This window comes from Pristiophorus japonicus, chromosome 3, assembly GCF_044704955.1.
Source record: "Pristiophorus japonicus isolate sPriJap1 chromosome 3, sPriJap1.hap1, whole genome shotgun sequence".
Taxonomy (NCBI): domain Eukaryota; kingdom Metazoa; phylum Chordata; class Chondrichthyes; family Pristiophoridae; genus Pristiophorus; species Pristiophorus japonicus.
The window spans coordinates 86,842,809-86,859,912 of record NC_091979.1 but is presented as its reverse complement, the minus strand read 5'-3'; the positions used below and the strand labels follow the sequence as shown (position 1 = coordinate 86,859,912).

General features: G+C 43.4%; 1 protein-coding gene across 11 annotated transcripts in view; it reads left to right on the top strand.

The window, feature by feature from the left end:
* scn1laa (sodium channel, voltage-gated, type I-like, alpha) overlaps positions 1 to 17,104 on the top strand; it is a 229,341-nt gene that overhangs the window by 83,504 nt on the left and 128,733 nt on the right. For all 11 annotated transcript variants that reach the window (XM_070875524.1, XM_070875520.1, XM_070875525.1 and 8 more), the window contains 4 exons: positions 49 to 287; positions 3,376 to 3,549; positions 3,779 to 4,135; positions 4,546 to 5,022. In XM_070875524.1, the coding sequence (XP_070731625.1) occupies positions 49 to 287; positions 3,376 to 3,549; positions 3,779 to 4,135; positions 4,546 to 5,022 (1,247 nt within the window). The remainder of the gene's footprint in view (positions 1 to 48; positions 288 to 3,375; positions 3,550 to 3,778; positions 4,136 to 4,545; positions 5,023 to 17,104) is intronic.

Here is a 17,104-nt window from a genome sequence, read left to right as displayed (position 1 = left end):
TTTAATTTAGCAACCTTTTTATAATCGTGTTTTGTTTGCATTTTGTAGAGCTTGAAGAATCTCGACAGAAATTTCCCCCATGCTGGTATAAATTTGCAAATAACTTCTTGATCTGGGACTGCCATCCATACTGGCTAAAAATAAAGGACATCGTACATGTAATTGTGATGGACCCATTTGTGGACCTTGCTATTACTATCTGTATTGTTCTGAACACCCTTTTTATGGCCATGGAACATTACCCAATGACAGAACGCTTTCAAGATGTGCTCGTATATGGGAACTTGGTATGTGTTCTGTGAACAACATCTCCTGACCTATGGGGGGGAGGGCTATAAGAAGTCCTGTGAATTTTTTTATGTTTTTGCTTTGTTCGCTGTATTAGGCAGGCCAACATTAATTGTTATTTACTAACCAATAATACATTAAGTATTGCTAGCTGTTATCTTTCAACCTCCTTCCTTCTATGTTTCACCAAACCATATTTCAAGTAAGTACAGGACACTTTGTAGTGTAGTATATGGAACAGACTTTATTGATACCTAGGTTGAGGGATCATGATCAGAGAGTGATTTTTCGGTTTCTGAATCTTTTGAGCCCCTTGAGTTACTGTTGAAAACCAAGCTACTTTATACACTATATTTTGCCTACATCAAAGGTATATGTTATAGCAAGATTGCATGATGTATCTATTCCCAAATCCTTTTGAAGACACTCTATTCATGTAAACATAGAAACATAGACATAGAAACATAGAAAATAGGTGCAGGAGTAGGCCATTCGGCCCTTCGAGCCTGCACCACCATTCAATAAGATCATGGCTGATCATTCACCTCAGTACCCCTTTCCTGCTTTCTCTCCATACCCCTTGATCCCTTCAGCCGTCAGGGTCATATCTACCTCCCTCTTGAATATATCTAATGAACTGGCATCAACAACTCTCTGCGGTAGAGAATTCCACAGGTTAATAACTCTCTTGAGTGAAGAAGTTTCCCCTCATCTCGGTCCTAAATGGCTTACCCCTTATACTTAGCCTGTGACCCCTGGTTCAGGACTTCTCCAACATCAGGAACTTTCTTCCTGCATCTAACCTGTCCAGTCCCATCAGAATTGTATAAGTTTCTATGAGATCCCCTCTCATCCTTCTAAATTCCAGTGAATACAGGCCCAGTCGATCCAGTCTCACCTCATATGTTTCTATGTCTCAATGATGCAAAGAAGTTCAGCTGTTAATCTTTTAACTTTCCATGATGTCCAACACTAGCCAGTGCAAGTGTAACATTTTTTTATCAAGATAGTCAATTATGTTGAAATAAGCACCCATTAAGTAGCTGTTGAGTATAAAAACATAAGAATTAGGAGCAGGAGTACGACCCCTCGAGCCTTCTCCGCCATTCAGTAAGACCATGGCTGATCTTCGATCACAACTCCACTTTCCTGTCCGCTCCTCATATCTCTTGATTCCCCTAGAATCCAAAAATCTTTCTCAGCCTTGAGTATACTCAGTGACTCAGCATCCACAGACCTTTCGGGCAGAGAATTCCAAAGATTCTCAACCCTCTCAGTGAAGAATTCCTTCTCATCTCAGTCCTAAATGGCCGCCCCCTTATCCTGCGACTGTGCCCCCCAGTTCTAAACTCTCCAGCCGGGGAAACAATCTCTCACCATCTACCCTTTCAATCCCACTCAGAATATTTTATGTTTCAATCAGATCACCTCTCATTCTTCTAAATTCTCGAGAGTATAGGCCCAATCTACTCAATCTCTGCTCATAGGACAGCCCCCTCATCCCAGGAATCAATCTAGTGAACCTCCGTTGTACCACCTCGAAGGCAAGCATTTTCTTCCTTAGATAAGGAGACCAAAGCTGTGCACAGTACTCCAGGTGTGGTCTCACCAAAGCCCTGTACAATTATAGCAAGACTTCCTTATTCTTGTACTCCAACCCCCTTGCAATAAAGGCCAACATGCAATTTGCCTTCCTGAATGGTTGCTGTACCTGTGTGCTGTGTTTCTTGTACTAGGATACCTAAATCTCTCTGAACACCAACATTTAATAGTTCCTCACCATTTAAAAAAAAAAAATTATGTTTTCCGATTCTTCCTACCAAAGTGAATAATCTCACATTTCCCAACATTATACTCCATCTGCCATCTTATTGTCCACTCAATTAACTTGTCCATATCCCTTTGCAGGCTATTTTTGTCCTCCTCACAGCTTACTTTCCCACTTAGCTATGTTTCAGCAGCAAACTTGGATACATTACACTTGGTCCCTTCATCTAAGTCATTAATATAGATTGTAAATAGCTGAGGCCTAAGTACTGACCCTTACGGCACCCCACTAATTACAGCCTGCCAACCTAAAAATAACTCATTTATCCCTACTCTCTGCTTTCTGTCCGTTAACCGATCCTCTATCCATGCTATTATATTACCCCAAACTCCATGAGCCCTTATCTTGCATAACAAACTTTTATGTGATATCTTATTGAATACCTTTTGGAAATCCAAATCTACAGGTTCCCCTTTCTCTACCCTACTAGTTACATCCTCAAAGAACTCTAATAACATTTGTCATCTCCTAAGTTCTGTTAATATATCATAAAACTCTAAAATAAGAATGATAGGTTTATTTATCCCACTTGAATATCAATATGTGTTAAAAGATACGACAGCTATGCCCAACAACAATCAACGTTTACATTATAGTTCACTCAAGTGAGCATTGATTGCAGTCTGAAAATTAGATTTTCGCCAGTATATTATAATTAAGCTTACTGGAAAATATACCTATGAAAAATGTTGATGGTTGCAAAAAAAGATTCAAAATCAAAACAAACCAAATTTCACATTAATTTCAGCATTCTCTGTGTGGTGCTGAGTACGCAAAAGGCTCATGTTATCATTCAGAGTCCTTAATAGAATTTTCAGTTCAAATTGAAGATAAAAACAAGGCCTTGAAATTACATGGTGGGACAATAGCACATGAATACTTATCACATTCATCTGAAATGTCTTTTTTTTCATTATTTTAGTGGAAGCATTAATCTATTTATTCTAAATTGTTAAAATCATGATAGCAAGGCCCAGATTACCAAGCATGCTAAAAAATGGAACATTTATGCAAAAATTGAATAAATACTTGAATACCATGACGCATATACCATGACGCATACCATATACATTTAATGTATATTAGTAGAAACTGACTGCCGGTAGCACTCGCTATATATGAATGTACTTGTCTTACATTTGTGAGGATGCTGTGACCCTCAAAAGGTTTAACTTAGCTGATCTTGTGAGGGCCTGATGCCGGAAATTGCACAATGAAACTTTAAACAAGAAGCAATAACCCCCTTTGTATTCATTTAGGTATTTACCGGAATCTTTACTGGTGAAATGATTTTTAAAATCATAGCCTTGGATCCTTATTATTACTTCCAAGAAGGATGGAACATTTTTGATGGCATTATTGTAAGCCTCAGTCTAATGGAACTTGGTCTCGCTGAAGTGGATGGACTATCCGTGCTGCGATCTTTTCGATTGGTAATTATAAATATGTATATCTGTTTTATACAATCTACATTATAATGCACCAGTATTACAATTAGTTCAAAATACACTTTGCTTCATTTGTGTTCTTTTTTGATGAATTGCATGTTATATTTTAATTAATTTTATTCAAAAGAGTTAGATGTGAGAACTTTAGAAAGTCACTGGTAAAGCTACTTATTATGCTGATGAATAATTTTTATCCTAAACCATTGTTTTTCAGCTCAGAGTTTTTAAATTGGCAAAGTCATGGCCAACACTGAACATGCTGATTAAAATTATTGGCAACTCAGTCGGTGCTTTGGGCAACTTAACCTTGGTGTTAGCGATCATTGTCTTCATTTTTGCTGTGGTGGGCATGCAGCTCTTCGGTAAAAGCTACAAGGAGTGTGTCTGTAAAATTGAGAAAAACTGTAAACTGCCTCGCTGGCACATGAACGACTTTTTTCATTCCTTTCTAATCGTGTTCCGTGTGTTGTGTGGAGAATGGATTGAGACAATGTGGGACTGCATGGAAGTCGCTAGCCAGTCTATGTGCCTCGTCGTCTTTATGATGGTCATGGTAATAGGTAATCTTGTGGTACGTAATAAAATATTTTTGTAACACTTTTAAGGTTACAATAGTAAACGAAAATGAAAATGTCTGAAATACTAAATACTAATGCATTATGAAAATTACATTTTTAATTATTTGTTGCACTTACTGTCTGAAGATTCTCTTGAAAATAATTTAAAATCACATATTGTACTTAATAATCACAGATTTGGGCTAAGAGTATTGTGTTGGTAAAATACAGTCCCTGATATATATGTCCATTCTGGCCCATAGGACACACATTGCATGTAATGTAAAGTACCTGAGATTATGAAAAACAAAGTACTATAGATGCTGGAAATCAAAATAGAAAAAGCTTTATGTTGTCTATTTTATGTATGAATGTATAGAATCAATTAGAAGGGTAATGCTTTTATGTTCTTCTTGACCTCCAGGTATTGAATTTATTTTTGGCTTTGCTACTGAGCTCATTTAGTGCTGACAACCTTGCTGCTACAGATGATGACAGTGAAATGAATAATTTACAAATTGCTGTGGGGAGGATACAAAGAGGCATTGATTATGTAAAAAGAAATGTGCGAGAATTTTTTCAGAAAGCCTTTATCAGGAGGAAGGTCACAGAAGACATCAAACCTCTTGATGACCTGCACAACAAGAAAGATATCTACATCTCTGATCACACAACAGTTGAAATCAGTAAAGAGGTTGACTATCATAAGGATGGAAATTGCACCACCAGTGGAATTGGCAGTAGTGTGGGGAAATACAATGCAGATGAAAGTGACTACATGTCCTTTATTCACAATCCAAGCCTCACTGTAACTGTGCCAATAGCTGTGGGAGAGTCAGACTTTGAAAACCTAAACACAGAAGACTTTACCAGTGAATCGGAAATGGAAGGAAGCAAAGAGGTAAAAAAACATTTAGTTTTCTGCTGTATAAAATAAATCAAGGTGAATTACATTTATATATGCATGACCTTTTAAATAAAGGTAAGACTGTTATCGTTCAAGATTTTCAGCATTTGTAAAGAATATGACCTAGAATTCGGCACCCGTTGTTTGGGCACTATGGGTGCCGAATTGGAACCAAAATGCCTTCTGAGCAACGCATGCACACTTTTGATGTGCACCGCGCCATACCCCAAATTGGTGAAGGCAGTAGGGTAGCCATTAGGAGCGTGCACTCGAAGTATGGAAAGTAGGCAGATCGTGATGTCAATCTGATTTGGCACCAGCATTGCCATTTTTGTCATCAGCGCTTGGGCATCGCCCTTTCGTAACCTCAAACAGCTGAACATTAGTTCAGCAGCAGGAAGGGCACCCCACTAGCATAATTTAAAGGGATCATCACCAAGATTCAGGTAACTTGCTGTTTGATTTCTACTGGCTTTGCATAACTTTGTTGAATGGTTTGGAGCTTTCTCGAGTTATTTACAGTTGATCGGGTGACAGGGAACGCTACTACAAGTGGAGAAGGCCTTGCTTCTGACTTCAAGGGTTCTAGTCAGACCACTTTCTCCCAGACATGGGTGCTCCAGTTGTCATCTCCCTTGGCCTGCATCATGACATGGAGGTGGAGCAGAGGCAGCAAGGAAGAGGACAAGCTACTCGCAGAGGGAGGAGGAGGAGGGGGAGAAGGGCTTTCAGCAGGAGGGTGAACCCACCTAGGGTCTTCCGAGAGCAATTCTCTTACCTTAACCTAAGCCAGGAGCAGAGTCTGAGGTGTCTGCAATTTATGAAGGAATTGCTTGCAGAACTCTTGTCACCTCTTGCAACCAGAGCTGCAGCTTCATTCCAGGCCAAGGTCAGCACTGCCCGTAGCTGTGAAGGTGACCGTAGCCCTGAATTTCTTAGCATCGGGATATTCCAGGCTGGAGCAGGTAACATCTATAACATCTCCCAGTTGGCCGTCCAGAGAGGTGACAGATGCTCGTTATGCCAAGAGATATCTTCTTTGATCAGAGCGAAGCAGACGGAGCGTGCATGTGACTTGCCAGGATAGCGGACTTCCCCATGGTGCAGCCCGCCATCAACTGCATGGACATGGCTTTGCGGGCACTGTATATAAATGTTGAGGTTTACCACAACCGCAAATGTTACCATTCGCTGAATGTGCAGTTGGTATGCAACCATGCTCAGCATATCATGATGGTGAATGCCCGGTATCCTGGCAGCAATCATGATGCCTTTATTCTGTGCCAGTCCACTGCTCTCTCAGATTTTGAGACACCATGACAAACCAGAGGGTGGCTGCTGGGCGACAAGGGCTATCCCATAAGAATATAAGAAATAGAAGCAGGAGTAGGCCATTTGGCCCCTCGAACCTGGTCTGCAATTTAATATGATCAAGGCTGATCTGATCATGGACTCGGGTCCTCTTCCCTGCCCACTCCCTATAACCCCTTATTCCCTTATCGATTAAGAAACTGTCCCTTGTCCACCTGGCTCATGACTCCACTCGTAACCCGAACACACGTGGGCAGTATGCGTATAATGAGAGCCATGCTGCCACACAAAACATCATAGAGAAGATCCTGACCAACGAATTCATCACAGACCCAATCCATGTCCGGAACAGGGTCAAGCAGGGCTGCGTCATCGCGCCAACCCTCTTCTCGAACTTCCTCGCTGCAATGTTCCACCTCACGCTCAGCAAGCTCCCCACTGGAGTGGAACTAAACTACAGAACCAGTGGGAACCTGTTCAACCTTCGTCGTCTCCAGGCCAGATCCAAGACTGTCCAAACCTCTGTCGTCGAACTACAGTAAGCAGACGACTCTTGCTTCTGCGCACATTCAGAGACTGAACTCCAAGCCATCGTCAACATCTTCACTGAGGTGTATGAAAGCATGGGCCTTACACTAAACATCCGCAAGACAAAGATCCTCCACCAACCTGACCCCGCCACACAGCACTGCCCCCCAATCATCAAGATCCACGGCAGGGCCCTGGATAATGTGGACCACTTTCCATAGCTCGGGAGCCTATCATCAGCAAGGGCAGACATCGACGATGAGGTTCAACACCACCTCCAGTGCGCCAGCGCAGCCTTCGGCCGCCTGAGGAAGAGAGTGTTTGAAGATCAGGTCCTCACATCTGACACCAAGCTCACGGTCTACAGGGCTGCAGTGATACCCACCCTCCTGTATGGCTCAGAGATGTGGACCATGTACAGTAGACACCTCAAATCGCTGGAGAAATACCACCAACGATGACTCCGTAAGATCCTGCAAATCCCCTGGGAGGACAGATGCACCAACGTTGGCGTCCTCGATCAGGCCAACATCCCCAGCATCGAAGCACTGACCACACTCGATCGGCTCCGTTGGGCGGGCCACATTGTTCGCATGCCTGACACAAGACTCCCAAAGCAAACGCTCTACTCGGAACTTGTACACGGCAAGCGAGCCCCAGGTGGGCAGAGGAAACGTTTCAAGGACACCCTCAAAGCCTCCTTGATAAAGCGCAATATCCCCACCGACACCTGGGAGTCCCTGGCCAAATACTGCCCTAATTGGTGGAAGAGCATCCGGGAGGGTGCTGAGCACCTCGAGTCTCGTTGCCGAGAGCATGCAGATAACAAGTGCAGACAGCGGAAGGAGTGTGCGGCAAACCAGTCCCACCCACCCTTTCCATCAACGACTGTCTGTCCCACCTGTGACAGAGACTGTAATTCCCACATTGAACTGTTCAGTCACCTAAGAACTCACTTTTAGAGTGGAAGCAAGTTTTCCTCAATTTCAAGGGACTGCCTATGATGATGAGAGAAGACCACTTGCATCCTTAAACAATGCTACCGCTGCCTGGACTACTCTGGAGGAACTCTGCAGTACTCACCGGAGCATGTGGCTCGATTAGTCATGGTTTGCTGTATCTGCTACAAACTGATCATCATGAGGGCACAGCCCTTGCCACCAGGGATATGGCCACTAGCTCAGGAGCAGGAGGAGGAAGCAGCAGGAAGGAGGCAACCCAGACAACCCCTTTCTGATCGGGATAACCCGGGATCGAATCATTCCCCTGTGCAACCCCAATTTCTCATTCATTATTAGTCTCACACCTTACCTTCCCTCTGTTAACAGTATCATCTTGGTCACATTGCTGAAATAAAAGCCGCCACAAAGCAAACATTGCAATCAAACTTTATCCATAAGAACGTAAGAAATAGGAGCTGGTGTATGGCCATTTGGCCCTCCGAGCCTGCTCCGCCATTCAATAAGATCATGGCTGATCTCCCACCTCAGCTCCACCTTCCCGCATTATCCCCATATCCCTTAAATCCTTTGGTTCCTATAAATTTATTGACCTCTGTCTTGAATATACTCAACGATTGAGCATCCACAGCTCTCTGGGGTAGAGAATTCCAAAGATTCACCACCATTTGAGTTAAGAAATTTCTCCACCCCTTATTCTGAGACTGTGTTCTAGATTTGCCAGCCAAGGGAAATATTTTCTCAGCATCAATCCTGTCAAGCCCCTTAAGAATTTTGTGGGGGAGAAATTGAATGCATTTGCACCTCCCATTAGGCACGAACGAGATGCATATGCCTTTGTGACCAGGTGCGGTGCTGACATTGACAGAGATCGTGTCATCATCGCCATGCGCATCGCCCCGCTAGTGCCCCGGACCCAAAATTCATTTTCACCCCCTGCAGCAGTGCCAGACGAAAGCACCGACAGCTGCAGGAGGCGCGGATCGGCAGCTAAATGCGAGGTGGCTGATGTAAGTGAAAAACAACTTACCTTTCCTCTTGGGCTTTATTTCATGGGTTCCTACCCGCGATCGTTCAGCCAGGTGCCTGTTAAATTGCAGCTTGCAGCGATGGCCTTTGCCTTTAAGGGAGGGCAGGGCCCTTTGAACGCGGCAGTGCTACATGGCTCAGTGTGCAGTGCTGCTGAGGTCTCTGCCCCACCTGCATCCTTTAGCGCTCCAAGAATGAAATGGAGTGCTTCATTTAGCGCTCCACTTCTTTCCTGGAGTGCTAAAGCCAATTTTTTGAAAGACGGGAATCATTAACGCCTGCCGCTAAGTTTTCCAGCTTTCAAAAGTTATCGCCTCCCAAGAGCGACGATAATGAATTTCACCCTCTATGTTTCAATTACATCACCTCTCATTCTTCTAAAATCTAGGGAATTTAGGCCTAATCTACTCAATCTCTCCTCATAGGGGCAATCCCCTCATCCCAGGAATCAGTCTAATGATCCTTTGTTACACTCACTCGAAGACAAGTTTGTCTTTCCTTCGGTAAGGAGACCAGAACCGTACACAGTACTCCAGGTATAGCTTCAAATGTCCTGTATAATTGTAGTAACACTTCTTTGCTCTTATACTCTAATCCCTTTCTAACAAAAGCTGACATCCCATTTGTTTTTCTAATTGCTTGCTATACCTGCATGTTAACTTTCTGTGATTCAAGTACAAGGACACCGAGGTTCCTCTGAATGCAAACATTTCACCATGTCTCACCATTCAAGAAATAGTCTGCTCTTTTGTTTTGCCTACCTAAGTGATTGGGCTACTTTTGCAGGAGCGCAAAAGTATTGCCGGGCGTTAAACAATTGAATCCGATGCGAACTTCAGGTTTTGCGCTCCATGAGGGAAATGGAGAGTTAAATCAAGCATTACCACTTCCCTTGGAGCACTAAACAGAGCAAGAGGGGGCGATTGTGACACAGCGCTGCACAATGTCCGAGGCAGTACTGCCTGATTCAGAGACTCCTTCCCTCCCTTAAAGGGAAGGGCCAACGCAGAGGGCATTTCAAGGTAAAGTTGGGAATGGTCAGCGAGGGCACCTGCGATCCGTGAAGAGCAGTCCCAAGCAGAAGAGTGCAGGGCTGATCAATTACGGGATGGGAAAAATTAAAAAAACAGCACACATTTTGGCCGAGGTTACAGCTGCTCCTGCAGCTGCCGTTGTTGACACCCGGCGATGCTGCAGGGGGCGGAAACGAATTTAAGATCCGGAGCGATAACGGGGAGCTGCACACCGAATTACATCACGATCTCTGGGGCGCAGGAGTTCGAGACTGTAAGTTTTAGCGCCAGCCATGCAAGTTCACAGGCATTGGTAATTTCGCCATGGCTGGCTGGTAAGCCCTCGGAGGTGCTAATGGGAAGCGCAAAGAAGGCTAATTTCTCCCCCAGTAACGTCACAATTTCCCACATTGTATTCCATTTGCCATGTTCTTGCCCACTCAGTCAACCTGTCTATATATCTCTCTGTGTCCTCCTCACTGTTTACTTTCCCACCTAACTTTGTATCATCAGCAAACTTGGATATGTTCCACTCATCTAAGTAATTATTGTAGATTGTAAATAGCTGAGGCCCAAGCACTGATTCTTGCGGTACCCCACTAGTTACAGCCTGCTAAACCGAAAAAGTCCCGTTTATTCCTACTCTCTGCTTTCTGTCCATTAACCAATCCTCAATCCATGCTAATATATTACCCCCAATCCCATGAGTCTTAATTTTGTGTAATAACCTCTTGTGTGACACCTGATCGAAAGCTTTTTGAAAATCCAAGTACACTACATACACAGGTTCCCCCTTATCCATGCTACTAGTTACATCTTCAAAAAACTCTCAACAGCTTTGTCAAACACGATTTCCCTTTCATAAAACCATGTTGACTCTGCCTATCCATCCAATATTGTTGACTCTGCCTATCCATCAAAAATTGAACTAATCACCCTTGTGCATTCCCCTATTGACTGTCTTGCATGTACCTTTTTCTATCCGAGTGCTCCTTCCAGTGGCTGGTAGAAGGCTGCTGACTTTCAGTGGAGGAGATTGCAGCTGGCCTCGTAGGGTGACCTCAAGGAGCTCTAGGCCTAGCAGCCCGGCTTAGGACTGCACCTCAGCATGGGCGGCAGCAGTCTGGGCTGGCTGGCTGACAGGCAACAGCAAGGACACTGGAGGAGTTGCAGTTGTGGAGGTACAAACGCTGTCATCCTGAGAGAGGACAGCAGGGTGGTCCTCCATGGATCCATTGCCACTCCCCGCGGCAGTGCCTCAGCAATCCTAGTAATCTGATGGAGTACAGACTGCTGGACTGCTGTGACACCCTGCAAGCTCCTTTCAATACTGGTAAACCCAGCCAGGATGGCAGCAGTCTGGGCTTGTATGACTTCAGTCTGAGCTTCCATTGCAGCACTTAGATGTTGGGTGGCTTCTACTTGTGCTGTGATGGAAGCTGAAACTTTGGCCAATCGACATGGCATGGTGATTGGGTCCACAAATGCGTTAATGGATCTGACCCATGACATCCACGCTGGAAAGGATGAGGTCCAAGCTCTTCCCAAAGCCATGTGAAAAGCTGGAACTGGACTGTTCCATGTTCCTTGACATTGCATTCAGGCTTTTTGGCAAGCCGGCCAACGCACCAAGCATTTCATTGTGCATACCCACCAGCGTTCTTCTGTAGGCTGCTGCAATGACATCTTCAGCTGAGTCCTGTCCAGCAGCACTCATGTGCGACCTCGTCTTCTGGGAAGCTGGCACTGAGCTATCCTTATCCCTGCCCTGGCTGCAAGCCACTTGTGCTTGGTGTCTCAGCGCATGCAGATCCCACGTCTAACCTATCCTCTAGCGTACATGGACTGTCAGTATCTAAGCTGGTGGCTGGGAGTGGGAAATCGAGTGAGATGCTTCTTCTTCACTTTCCTCCCCCTCTTGTTGTTCAAACACTGGCTGGGCATGCTGGATTTCTTGGGTGTCTGAAATGTGAAAGGCACATGGGAACACTGTGGTGAGGGGAGGGGGGAAAGAAAGCAAGAGGTGCATGTTCCTGGAGTGCATAAGGGATGGTTTTCCAGACCAATATGTCAAGGAACCAACTAGGGGGGAGGCCATCTTAGACTGGGTGTTGTGTAATGAGAGAGGATTAATTAGCAATCGCGTTGTGCGAGGCCCCTTGGGGAAGAGTGACCATAATATGGTGGAATTCTACATTAGGATGGAGAATGAAACAGTTAATTCAGGGACCATGGTCCAGAACTTAAAGAAGGGTAACTTTGAAGGTATGAGGCGTGAATTGGCTAGGATAGATTGGCGAATGATACTTAAGGGGTTGACAGTGGATGGGCAATGGCAGACATTTAGAGACCGCATGGATGAACTACAACAATTGTACATCCCTGTCTGGCCTAAAAATAAAAAAGGGAAGGTGGCTCAACCGTGGCTATCAAGGGAAATCAGGGATAGTATTAAAGCCAAGGAAGTGGCATACAAAACAAATTGGCCAGAAATAGCAGCGAACCCAGGGACTGGGAGAAATTTAGAACTCAGCAGAGGAGGACAAAGGGTTTGATTAGGGCAGGGAAAATAGAGTAGGAGAGGAAGCTTGCAGGGAACATTGAGACGGACTGCAAAAGCTTATATAGATATGTAAAGAGAAAAACATTAGTAAAGACAAACGTAGGGCCCTGCAGTCAGAATCAGGGGAAGTCATAACGGGGAACAAAGAAATGGCAGACCAATTGAACAAGTACTTTGGTTCGGTATTCATTATGGAGGACACAAACAACCTTCCGGATATAAAAGAGGTCAGAGGGTCTAGTGAGAAGGAGGAACTGAGGGAAATCCGTATTAGTCGGGAAATTGTGTTGGAGAAATTGATGGGATTGAAGGCCGATAAATCCCCAGGGCCTGATGGACTGCACCAGAGAGTACTTAAGGAGTTGGCCTTGGAAATAGCGGATGCATTGACAGTCATTTTCCAACAATCCATAGACTCTGGATCAGTTCCTATGGAGTGGAGGGTAGCCAATGTAACCCCACTTTTAAAAAAAGGAGGGAGAGGGAAAACAGGGAATTATAGACCGGCCAGCCTGACATCGGTAGTGGGTAAAATGATGGAATCAATTATTAAGGATGTCATAGCAGCGCATTTGGAAAGAGGTAACATGATAGGTCCAAGTCAGCATGGATTTGTGAAAGGGAAATCATGCTTGACAAATCTTCTGGAATTTTTTGAGGATGGTTCCAGTAGAGTGGACAAGGGAGAACCAGTTGATGTGGTGTATTTGGACTTTCAGAAGGCTTTCGACAAGGTTCCACACAAGAGATTAATGTGCAAAGTTAAGGCATGGGATTGGGGGTAGTGTGCTGACGTGGATTGAGAACTGGTTGGCAGACAGGAAGCAAAGAGTAGGAGTAAATGGGTACTTTTCAGAATGGCAGTCAGTGACTAGTGGGGTACCGCAAGGTTCTGTTTTTTATCGTGTGGAAACTTGGGCCCAGTATATGGAGAATTTAATGGGACTGAAAACTGATAAATCCCCTGGACCTGATGGCCTACATCCTAGGGTTTTAAAAGAGGTGGCTATAGAGATAGTGGATGCATTGGTTGTCACCTTCCAAAATTCCATAGATTCTAGAATGGTTCCCGCAGATTGGAAGGTAGCTAATGTAACTCCGCTATTTAAGAAAGGAGGGAGAGAGAAAACGGGGAACTACAGACAAGTTAGCCTGACATAAGCTCTACGGAAAATGCTAGAATCTATTATTAAGGATGTTGTAACAGGGCACTTAGAAAATAATAATAGGATTGGGCAGAATCAACACGGAATTATGAAAGGGAAATCATGTTTGACAAATCTGATTGAGTTTTTTGAGGTTGTAACTAGCAGAATAGATAAGGGAGGGACGTGTGGAGGTGGTATATTTGGATTTTCAGAAGGCATTTGATAAGGTGCCACACAAGATGTTAATGAACAAAATTAGGGCCCATTGGATTGGGGGTAATATACTAGCATGAATTGAGAAAGAAAGAAAGAAAGAAAGATTTGGATTTATATAGCACCTTTCATGACCATCGGACGTTTCAAAGCACTTTACAGCCAATGAAGTACTTTTGGAGTGCAGTCACTGTTGTAATGTGGAAAATTGGTTAACGGACAGAAAACAAAGAGTTGGAATAAACTGGTCATTTTCAGGTTGGCAGGATGTAACTAGTGGGGTACTGGAAGGATTGGTGCTTGGGCCCCAGCTATTCACAATCTATATCAATGATTTGGATGAGAGGACCAAATGTAATGTATCCAAGTATGCTGATGATACAAAGCTAGCTGGGAATGTAAGTTGTGAGGAGGATGCAAAGAGACTTCAAGTGCATACAGACAGGCTAAGTTGGTGGGCAAGAACAATGTGGAGAAATGTGAAGTTATCCACTTTGGTAGGAAAAATAGAAAAGCAGAGTATTTTTTAAATGGTGAGAGATTGGGACGTGTTAGTGTTCAGAGGGACCTGGATGTGCTTGTACACGAATCACTGAATGTTAATATGCATGCACAGCAAGCAATTAAGAAAGCAGATGGTATGTTGGCCTTTATTGCAAGAGGATTTGAGTATAAGACATCTTACTGCATTTATATCGGGCCCTGGTGAGACCGCACCTGGAGTATTGGGTATAGTTTTGGTCTCCTTACCTAAGGAAGGATATACTTGCCATTGAGGGAGTGCAACATTGATTCCTGGGATGGGGAGATTGTCCTATGAGGATAGATTGAGTAGACTAGGCCTATATTCCCTCGAGTTTAGAAGAATGAGAGGTGATCTCATTGAAACATACAAAATTTTTACAGGGCTTGTCAGGGTAGATGCAGTGAAGATGTTTCCTCTGGCTGAGGAGTCTTAGAACCAGGGATCACTGTCTCAGAATAAAGGGTTGGCCATTTACGACTGAGATGAGGAGAAATATCTTCACTCAAAGGGTGGTAAATATCTGGAATTCTATACCCCAGAGGAATGTGGAGGCAGAGATTGCTAGATTTTTCGATATTAAGAGAATCCAGGGATATGAGGATAGTGCAGGAAAGTGGAGTTGAGGTAGAAGTTCAGCCATGATATAATTGAATGGCGGAGAAGGCTTGAGGGGCCAAATAGCCTATTCCAGCTCCTAATTCTATTTGTTCTTATTATGTTCTTATGTTTTAAGTAACGCCTTAAAGGAGGAAAGAGAGGCGGAGTGGTTTAGGGAGGGAGTTCCAAAGCTTATGGCCCAGGCAGCTGAAGGCACTGCCACCGATGATTGAGCAGTTATAATCAGGGATGCTCAAGAGGGCAGAATTTGAGATGAGCAAATATCTTGGGGGTTGTGAGGCTGAAGGAGATTACAGAGATAGGGAGGGGCGAACTCTCCCTGTACACACCCCACTTACCTAAACTCAGAAATCTTAGCCACAGGATCACAAGAGCCAAGGCTTAGGACCCTCCAGTGTATGCAAACAATTAATATAAATTCTAGAAATAGTAATTAATGCAAAATGTTTAGTGCAATGGCTGTTGTTGTGGAAGTGTTGTTAGATACTTGTAAGGTTATGCGACATATGTGTTCTAAATAGAAAAGTTAATTTTGCGCATAAAAACATTTTGTTACACTAATATAGACACATTTTTGTGTGATGAGAAACTTGAAGTTACTTGAATATAGTAGACAAGAATAACCAATCCAAAACCAATAACAATGTGACATTATTAATAATAAAAGATTGATTTGTTTAAATATATCCTGGTTGTACTACTCATAACTATTATATATAGCACCTGGTAATTATTGAGAGTGTTTTTTTTTATTTGTTGGTGTGATGTGGGCAAAACTGGAAAGGCAGTATTTATTGCCGATCCTGAGGCCATCAAGTCAAGCACAGTAGGATAGGAATAGCAGGTTTCCAACCCTAATGGACATTAGTGAATCAGTTGGGTGTAATGAAAATTCAGAAGCTTTTTTATGGTTATTTTTCTGGTGTTAGCGCAATAATTACCAGATTTATTGAATTCAATTCATGACTTGCCATGATGGAATTTGAACTTATAACTCTTGGTTACTAATCGAGTTCCATAACCACTAGGCTACTGTACCCAAATTAGAATATCTGAAAGTCACACCACACCAATGCCATTTTTGATTTGCGTCGACTGGAGGCTCTGCCACATTTGCTTGTAAAAATCCTTTTCCCTCAATTTTTCTACAGTCTTTAATTTACCTTTTTTGTCTTTACATGTAACATGTTTTATTTAATTCTCCAAATGCTGTCTCATTTTGTATATTGTTTTTCTTCTACTTAAGGACAACCAGAAAGAAAGGCTTGTGTGTACGATAATGATCATATTAGGAACGTGGGCAGGGATATCAGCATCAAATACAGGCAGAGACAGAAATTGAAAGACAAAATCAAAATGGTGGAAAAGGGATATGAAAAGAATGAAGGCAATAACTGAAACTGGCATTTAGGGAAAGGACAGGAAGATGCAAGTATAAAGGAAACATGAAAAGAGTCACAGCCAAATAATGTGGTACTAATTGTCATATGGAGTGAATTCTATGATAAGTGGTTAAATTAAACAATCTCATGATTAGAAGTGTGCGCATATTAATAAAATATTAGTAATTACCCAATCATAGCGCTCAAATTTGGCCCACCCTTTTTTTTGGCGCACTTACCGGCGATGCGTCGCTTTTCTCCGTTGATAAGTGCGCCGAAAAAAATCGCTCCCCACTTTGGCCGCTGTCTGGCCTCTCCTTGGTCTTCGTGCAGTGTGGCCAGTCGGGTCAGGGGCGGAGCCAGCGTCCTGCACTGAAAACAGTGCCTCGACATCTGCACATGCGCAGTGGAGTGTCCACGCATGTGCAGTAGCTCCTCACCCCCATACTCTCTGTGTGTGTGCTGCAGCCGCTGTGTGTGTGGGACCCGATGCCTGCCCCTATCCCTGGCTGAGTGGCCTCCCGGTGCGATCGACCTCAGGTTTGAAATTTTATGCACTGTAGCTATTTTTGAATTTTCTTAATGGCTTGTCATTTTCCTGGACTTTCGGATATTTTGAAAAAAATTATGTAAATATGTTTTGTCTCTTGTGAATTGTGGTGACCATTTGTCAAGCCTATTCACCTGGTGCTATTGTGACAGAAGAACATAAGTGACGGAGGAACACTGAGAGAATATCTTATTTATTGAAGTCGACTTTATTTAGATAATATGGGCTCAATTTTG